This window comes from Pempheris klunzingeri, chromosome 15 (genome assembly GCF_042242105.1).
Source record: "Pempheris klunzingeri isolate RE-2024b chromosome 15, fPemKlu1.hap1, whole genome shotgun sequence".
NCBI lineage: Eukaryota > Metazoa > Chordata > Actinopteri > Acropomatiformes > Pempheridae > Pempheris > Pempheris klunzingeri.
In genome coordinates this window covers 20,041,321-20,050,349 of record NC_092026.1, presented here as the reverse complement: position 1 = coordinate 20,050,349, position 9,029 = coordinate 20,041,321, and the positions used below count along the sequence as shown (strand labels likewise).

Below are 9,029 nucleotides of genomic sequence, written 5' to 3'. Positions count from 1 at the left end.
CAGTACATCTTGTGACACCTGGACCTGCATATTCGCTGCAGGAATACAGACAGCTCATAAAATTCTCATGACCTTGTATGGCCATAAATACTGGAGCCTGAGCGTCATGGAAAGTGTTTTTTTTTTTCTTTCTTTCTTTTTCTGTAGAGGAGGAGGAGGAAGGGGACAAGTGGCAGTGGATATATTTTGGGCAAGTGGGAACAGGAGAGTGTAGACTGGAGTGTTAGAGTGAGTGGACAGTACAGATGGGAGGAAAAACATGTCTGATAAAGTGAAGGACAAACAGAAAAAAATGTCAACCATCATGATGGTGTTGATTTATTTGTTGGCATTCTCACTCTGGGAAGCTTAGTTTGAATTTGCAGGTGGTGCTTGAATTAACAGGCAGTGTCAGGAGACAGATGTGGCTCGTTTTTTTTCTTCTACTTGACCAAACTTGAAACCTAATTACCTAATTAATACTGTATATATTATATGGCCAACAGTATCTCCCGTCTCCAGTTCCTTTGGTCTGCTGTTGTGAAATGGATTTCCAACAGCTACCCAACAGCTTTTTCCATGATTCAGTTTTTTGCTCCATTACCAAACTTTTGTGTCTGTTCCCGAGAATAAAAGAGCAGTTTCATACATTTACACTGATGTTCAACATCTATCAAAGTGAAGCTTTACAGTTGCATTAATGGACGAGAATCCACTGCAACAGGAGGACATTTTGCCGTCCGCTGACCCATTAAACCAAATATAGCGAATGCCAACAAGTTCAAGCTGGTTGTTTGTAGAGCTGGATGGTCGTGCCACTGTCACTGCCTTGTTGCCTTTAAAGTGCGTATGTTGTTTTCACTATATTTTACCATGACCCACAGACACCAACTAGTACTCCTCTGCTGTGGTGCCGTCCTGCTCCAGGGGAACGTTTCACCAAAATTGTGACATGAGCTATGATTTGCAACACAAGGTCATTTCCTCTCTTTTTTTAAACACATTTTACATATCAAGGAAATGCCTTTCTTGCAACACACGCAGAAGCTCTGCAGGACTCACAATTTAATTGAATTATTTTATTTCATTATGCATCGCATAAGCACAATATCAAGTGAAATAATAGTTCCTAGAATTAGATTATTTTAAGGGCCTCGTGTCAGTTTATATTTGCTTAAATGCTGCATATTACCAAACAAATATGCAATTAATCACATTACTGAAAAAAAACACACACACATATACAACATACTTTGGGCTTTTCGGTCCCTAGGCATTGTGGGAAGTGTATGAAATCAGGAACTTGACAAGAAGTAGATGAGACAGGTCAGGGGGGAAGTTTACACACGAAAAACTAAACCGTCAGAGATTAAAGGCTGATCATTTATCACAGTATAAGATTAAAGGGTGGATCTTTCCTTGGAAGACTGTGAGTCAAAACTATGTTTTCTGTTGGGGAAACATCACGTATATCCCACCAACCAACAAACTACAAAGCAGCACAGAAAGATCTGACCTATAAGTTACACATGTGGGCGCACATAAAACCACACTGTTTTTAAACTGAGTCATTTTATTGTAAAAGTAGATCGACCGGTTGCACAGTTTTCAGTAAAATACTTCTAGAAGCACACACACAGCCAGAGACCCTGTCTGCTAACACAGTAATAAAACATTGAAGGAGATAATTACACTTTGGTAAGTGCCCCATGCAGGATAAAATCCCTTTCTTCACCTCTATCGAACAAACACCTGATATACTATCAAAGCAAACAAAAACACTACTTAAATACATTCAGTATAAATATTTTAGAACATATTACAGATCTTTTACTCTATATGAAATGATTATTTCTACCTTTAAGCCGAAGTCTCGTGAAGACATGCATGATGAGTTGGTCCTCTGCGTTAAAAAATTTATTCATGTAGGTTTTTAACTGATATCAGGGAATGTAAAAGAACTGAAACAATAAATATTATTATTAAGTTAAAAGTTACTTAGTCAGAAATTACAATACGATGCTGTTTCACTGAAACGGCTGAATACAGTACAGTTTATCACAGCAGACGTTTGCCAGAGAGCTACTGGACTAAAGGACCGTACCGTAGCATCATTTATCTGCACACCTCAAAAATGTAAACAGTGCTGTTAGAGGGGTGTAAAAATAAAAAAAATTGACCACTTTCCCAGATTTAAGACTTAAAGTCAGTAAAGCTCTAAAACTCTACAGCTTTTTTTTAGCGTTCTAACAATCATTTCCAAAAAAAAAAAAAATCCTCCGGAGTGCTGACCTGGGACCAGGCACAGTGGTGTCAGTAGGAGTTCAGTAGGAGTTGTTGTTGTGCTCCAGTCGAGCCACCATGGTGGACACCAGCTTCTCCAGCTGCTCGGCCCTCAGCCTGCCCGTCTCCAGGACCTCCTCGTGGTTGGCCTTCTCCTGGCTGTCGTAGTCCATCACTGCCCGGTTACTGATCAGCGACAAGGCGAAACAACGCATCCCAGCGTGCCGGGCAACCACCACCTCGGGGACGGTGCTCATCCCTGCAGGAAGGACAAAGAGAAGGTGAGACGTTACACTGCAAAGATCCCCACAGGGTATTCAGATGTTAGTCAGTAAGAGATACTGACTTTTAAAATAATTTGCCATACTGTCTCTGACTGTGGCTATCCTTTTCATTTCCATGGGTACATTAGGACATTCTCGATGAGCACGGTTGTTTTACGGCAATATTTGGTTTATAGAATTTTTGCATCAGTGCGAGGCAGAAACTGGCTCTCCCATCTTTCCTCATCAATATCTCTCACGCCTCTATTATCAATATCTTACTTCTCATTATAATCAGAGATTAGTTGTCATGAAAAATTGTGTGAATTTGTCTACAAACATGGCATATATGTTTGTAACTGTAATTTGGTGGTATGAGTAGTGTTTGGTGACTTCTTTTTAAGTTTCATGTTTTAGTTTTTGGAATCTGTTTTTAGTCAACATGTGATTACTTGGTTGATGTCTGATGTCACTACATGCTGGAAATGTACACAGATTTACTCATTTAAATGAACTTTACAATGCACATTTATGTCATTTATGGTACACAACAGGACAAATGAATTCCTTTTAACAGCGTCCTGCCCCAGCAGCGGGGCTCCATTGCAAAAACTTTGAAGTTTCTTTAAAGTGAGGTTTTGAATGACTGGTCATGTGACTCACTCTTTCCTTGTCTTTTCAGACCTTGGCTGTACATGTGTGTTTGTGAGCACGTCCTCGTGTACTTCTGTCTTTGTGATGTGACCTGGCTGTACGCCTTGAGATTATTTTTAAAGCCTTGGTTGTAGGAATAACGTTAAAATTAGGCCAAGATTAGGGGAAGAGTTGGAGTTCGGCTTGTAATTGTGATGGTTGATGTTTGGGTCTGAATCTGTGGTTGTGTGGGAGGGGGACTTGACACTCACCCACAGCATCTGCACCCAGCCTGTGCAGCATGCGACACTCAGCGATGGTTTCGAAGGAGGGACCTCCCAGGACGCAGTAGACTCCCTCGCGCATGAAGTTGTTGTAGCCCAGCTCTGAGGCCACGTCGTGTGCCAGCTGCCGCAGCTCGCGGTCGTAGGCGTCGGACATGCAGGGGAAGCGGACGCCAAACCTGAAGGAAAGAGGACTCAAGCTTACCCTTGGAATCTACACAACTAATGTTACTCAATACTGAAATTCTCCCAACTGATGCAGGTACCGTTTAAGCAATACATCATGTTTCTGAGATTGGCTAATGTCCTAATGAGTAATCGTGAACACTGTGCTGGACTTCACTCAGAGTTCGGCGCTGAAACTAGACATCAGGTTAAAGTGCTTTGATGCCCGTAGCCCTCAGCCGTGGAGAACAATAGGAGCTTTTGTGGACACTGACACCGGCTTATTGTCGCTCCCGGGCTGACGTGTGGAAGTTATTTATGGGTGACTGGAAAAATAAAATATGGTGGGGGGAGGGGGGGCTGGGTACAGCTGAGTCATTTGAACAGCGGATGTGTTACGACTAGCTGCTTGAAATTTCCAGAAAAATAGGAAAACCTCAACTTTGTATTGAGGGGAAATTTGAGTGAAAATGACTTTGATGAGCTGATGAGAAATCGTTAAAATGTAAAGTTTTAAATCTTTTCAACCAAATATTAAGAAAAGCATTTGAAAATTATTTTGTAAATTTGGTGAACCGACCCTTTGATGTAGTAAACCCCCTCTCTAAAGACTGAGTTGTCTCTGTCAGTAAGGAGTTTGAGAGTTACATGACTGTCTGCTGCTGCTGAGCCTTTCCACTCTGACAAAAACAGAATGAATCATTTGACAGGAAACACTGGGATTTGAATATAAAATATTAGCTATAAGCTGTTTCAGAACAAAAGCATTCATAACAGAATCCTAAAAACATCCAGTCATCCACCCTTCCTCTCCCCCTACCTGTCATCATTGGGTCCAGACAGCGGGCTGATTCCAGCGAACCCCGGCATGTTGATGTGGTCCTTGAGGATCATGACGTCTCCCACTTTGTAGTCCTGGTTGAGGCCTCCGGCTGCATTGGTCAGGATAATCGTCTCCACGCCCATCAGCTTGAAGACACGCATGGGCAGCGTGATCTGAAGAACACGAGGTAATGTCAAACATTTGCACAAACAGTAATAATATTTATGAATAGAATAGAATAGACTACTAGTAGTAGAACTGACATCATGCAAAATGCATGCAAATTGCACAAATCTTGCTTGGAAGAGAGATAAAATGAGACAGAAATGCAAAATATGTCTTCCTGTTTAACTGTTTCTTAAACTGCTCATAAAATGATTGAAAGGACGCAGAGCATAACACAACACAGCACAAAGATACATCCAGGTACAGACACTCTGATATCTGCGACTCCGCTGACTGTGACTGTGTCCAGACACCAGCTGAACAAATTAAAAACATGCATGTTTGGTTCCCAGAAAACACTCTTACCACTAAACAGTTTTGGTTTTCTTTGTCCAGGTTTTGCGAGCTCTGTATCTGAAGTTTGTGTGCAAGAAATCTTTGAAATTCTTTATTTAGGGAGAGCGGTATGTATTATAATAAATCAGAATAAAAGCAGATTTATTTTCCCGCCAAAATTTAAGAAAGTCGTACATTTTGGGAGAGGTAAAGTGAGCATATAAGAGCCAAGAGCTTTGCATATTTGACTAACTTGGTCCAGACTTTAATGAACATCTTTCTAGAGATGAAGGCTTTAGCAGCCCATTCTGACTGACACGGTTTTCTGCTCACCTTCTGGATGGGGTAACCCTCGTACAGGTGGAACCTGCCCTGCATGCAAACACACGGCTTCCCTTTTAGTGTCCCAAACACCAGCCGGCCAGCGTGGCCATGCACTGCAACACACGCACACACACACACACACTTGGTTAGCCACGCAGTGCATTTCCCTAGAGCCACCAAACATGCACACACACATAAATTAGCAGCTATGTTTTCCCAGACAGCTGCAGCTTGTGCGTACCTGTGCTCCGGGGGAAGTTAGGAATGTCACTGTATTTGAAGACCTGAGGGTCCTTGAGCATCTCAGCCAGCCCCCCCAGACCTGAACCACACACGATTCCCACAGTTGGCCGCACCTGTGTGTTGGACAGCAGCCAATCAGCAGTGGCCCGACACTCCTCGTAGCTGTCGCTGAGAGTCAGAGAAACAAAAATCAGTCACGCATGTACTAAGCTCTTGATGTGTTTTCTGTAATGTCTGAACACAATACACGGCCAGAAGTCAGTGGACACCCACATGTGGTTCGGCTATTGCGTTCTTTTTCTTATCTTTACTTTACATTCAATATCATTATTTATTAATGCTGAAAACTCGTATAGTCAGCTCCACCCTCTGATGAGGCAGTAGTCACTTTATGAGACTTAATGCTGTTTTTAAGATGGTGTGACACAATGTAAGTACAGCGATGCTCTCATTCCCCCTCTCCCCTTCAGTTATCAGGACATGAACAGGAGTATCTGATTTAACAGAATTGATTATCTTTTCTGGCTTTGAACAATATTTACACACACACACACACACACACACACACACACACACACGCCCACACACAGACATTATCCTGTTGTGTTGCTGGAGGTTTAAGTGGCTTTATTGTGCAAACAATGCATCAGATGATGAAGCATGGGATAATAACTTGATTACAAACGTGTTTGAGAATTGCGTCAAACTGCATTTCTTGAACACACACACACACAGCTTTATATATTTGTACATGTAAGGTCATCATTGATATCCCTCCCTTTGTGTTGACACTTGCCGACCAGGATGGGAATCAAGACCCGGTTCCGGTTCAGAACCGGTTTCAAATCATCTGATTCATCGCCTGAGCTTATCAGCTCCTTTTATTGATGCCGACATGTCTCAGCCTCTCGAAACTTGCAAAAAGAGGGAGTTGTGGGGGAGAAGAAGAAAAGGTCCAAATCGTGGCGTCACTCACAAAGAAAGACGGCAGTGCTGGTTGGACTGTTTGTGAAATGATCACTTCAAGTAATGGAGGAAGCACCAACGATGTGCTGAAACATCTTCCACACAACACAGACATGACTTTCAGGAAAGCCATGCAGCCGACTCTCTGTGCTTCCCAACAGCACGTCTGTTGCCGAGGGAGAGTTTCCTGTTGTGGTAACATTAGCGCCATGCAGTTAGGGTTTCGTCTTTGTGAAGAAAATCTAAATGAAATCGAACGTTGAATAAATATTCTCTCATTTCATCCATTTTTAGATGTTGATCCAGGGTCCTCGCAGAGAAAGCAGACATACTTGTCTCTCTCCACAAGAATTGATGATTTTATGTTTTTGGTTCAAGCTCATTCCCTTTTGAAAAGGACTGTTGTAATTTATTCAAATGTTAATCTGCAATCAGACCTGTTTTCCTGTTTATTTTATTCATTTGCTGTCGGGAATCAATAAGGAAATCTGTAAAGAGTCACATTAATAAGAATAATAGATATTTCAGAGGGAAATATTTATATTTTCACTCCACTCTGCTTTTGATCAAGCAAAATGTAATCAACAAAAGCGTTATTGTGTATTATTATAGGTTAATACAAGACTTTATTGATCTCCAGCAGAATGAGTCATTATATTTACCAAAGGCAACATTAAAGTGATGTAACTGACACATCGATACTTTAATCATAAGTACTAATAATCATAACACTGGCCTACAGTAATCTGAAATGAACCTGCATAATACTTTACTTTTGGTACTTTGGGGATATTTTAGTACTTTTCAAGGCTTTTACTTATAACAGAGTATTTCTGTCAGGTCGCCTCGTGGCATTATGTCAAGAATGATGCTCGCGTGGAGAGGAAATCTTAGCGTGCTGTGTGCCACACGAGGTCACAGGGTAAAACCAGGCCCGTGGGGGGGTCACATAAAGCTCAGGCCGTGGGGGGGCACACGGCCACCCAGTCAGCGGATGGGCGCAGGTTTGTGTCCACGCTGACTTACTCAGCTTCCTCTGCGCGCACGAGGGGGTCGACGGGTTTGTGCAGATGACGTCACAGCGGTGCGCACGTGCCAAGTGGGGTTTTTCCCTTCGTCAGAACGCAACCCGGGACTGCGGCTCGCGCTGTATCGCGTCATTAACTGATTACAGAAGATTTACATGTTGTTTCTTCTTCTTCTCTCAGTTACACCACCTGGCGCGAAAAGTCTCCTCTTTGTCTTAGTGAGGAGGAATAAAATGGAGACAGCAGCATCCTCAGGAGCGAACTACCGGTTACATTACAGCGTTTCTCTGGTGGTTTTGAGGGGGTGTAGCTACATTTAAAGGTATTTCATCAAAGTATCACAGCCTCCACATGAAATTTCCCTTGTGGAATGAAACTCTTTGGAAACTTTACAAACCTGGTGATAAACTCAACACCGATACGTCACCTATACATCATATCATTATTATTATTATTATCTACAGTCTTATAAAATATAATATGATAGGATTGTTAGATATAAGGTTATAATTGGCGTTAATATGATCGCAGCAGAGGTTTTAAGTCGCAGGTATGCTCAATAATATTTTAATAAATGTCCATTTACTCACCCACACACAATCTCGGACGTGGAGAACATGATGAAAACGTGATGCAGACAGAGCCGGCAGGTTGTTCCGTGTTCAGTCTTTTTGGGTTGTCCGGGTTTCCTGATGGAGGGACCACTTATAGGGTTACACCCCCGCCCCTCTACGACATGGCTGCCACATTCCCTCTACGTCACAGCCCGGCAGAGGCTCTGATTGGTCGAAGCGCAGGCGTTGTTCGGGTGAGCTTCTGATGCGTTCGAGCCGTGGTGCATTCAGGAGCCTAAAACAACACACACGGCAAGTGTGGGGATATGTTCAGATGGAAATTATGATTTGATTATGGTGAGGGTTTTTTTTAAAGGCAGGGTCTGTTTTCTAATTGTAAATAAAAGTTAAAAAAAGGAGTTCCCTGTAGCCGAAAACAGAAACACAATATCACTCTGATGTTATTATTTTTAGACTTTATTGTCCCCAGCGGGGAAATTCTTTTTCACAGCACTGATTCTGTTTGACAAACTGACAGTCAGACAGTAGACATGACAACACAACAACAGCAGACTTAACAATACTTCACAAGACAACACTTCCCACTACCTTCACACATAGAAAAACACCAACAAAGCAAACAGCCATAGTCACACTCAGCGGGGTCTGTTGTTCAGGACTGTTATGACAGCAGGAATTATGCTCCTCCCAAAGCGGGCTCTCCTACAATCTGACTGACAATCTTTTAATACAAGAATACTCAATAATATTTCAAACTATATGCAGACACAAGTAATCAATGTTATTCCGTAATGTTTTAAATGCTGTGAAATTGTATTTGCTTGGCATCGTTATGTTTGCAAACGTGAGGTCTCCGATTGAAATGGAACTTAATTGATCAAAATGACCAATTTGTCCTTAAAGAGGCTGTGAGCTTAGCTACTTAAGACAGGGGCAAGAACTCACTGTAATTTGATGTTTGT

At 42.1% G+C, this 9,029-nt stretch overlaps 1 protein-coding gene across 1 annotated transcript; it reads right to left on the bottom strand.

Annotated features, from left to right (window-relative positions):
- Positions 1-1,519: 1,519 nt before the first annotated feature.
- pnp5b (purine nucleoside phosphorylase 5b) lies at positions 1,520-8,161 on the bottom strand. The gene is made up of 6 exons (XM_070844745.1): positions 8,083-8,161; positions 5,497-5,666; positions 5,265-5,368; positions 4,428-4,603; positions 3,431-3,621; positions 1,520-2,521 (listed from the first exon to the last, which is right to left on the bottom strand). The coding sequence occupies exons 1-6, from the start codon at positions 8,109-8,111 to the stop codon at positions 2,304-2,306; spliced, it is 888 nt and encodes a 295-aa protein (XP_070700846.1). The 5' UTR covers positions 8,112-8,161; the 3' UTR covers positions 1,520-2,303.
- Between the last annotated feature and the right edge of the window lie 868 nt (positions 8,162-9,029).

What these genes read in the sequence shown, in the direction of transcription:
- pnp5b (XM_070844745.1), bottom strand. Translation starts at nt 8,111, where the DNA reads ATGTTCTCCACGTCCGAGATTGTGTGTGG. An exon ending in TCTGGACCCAATGATGACAG is followed by an intron (nt 3,622 to 4,427) that starts GTAGGGGGAGAG and finishes TCTTTCCTTCAG; the next exon opens with GTTTGGCGTCCGCTTCCCCT. An exon ending in GCTGGGTGCAGATGCTGTGG is followed by an intron (nt 2,522 to 3,430) that starts GTGAGTGTCAAG and finishes TCCTTCCTGCAG; the next exon opens with GGATGAGCACCGTCCCCGAG.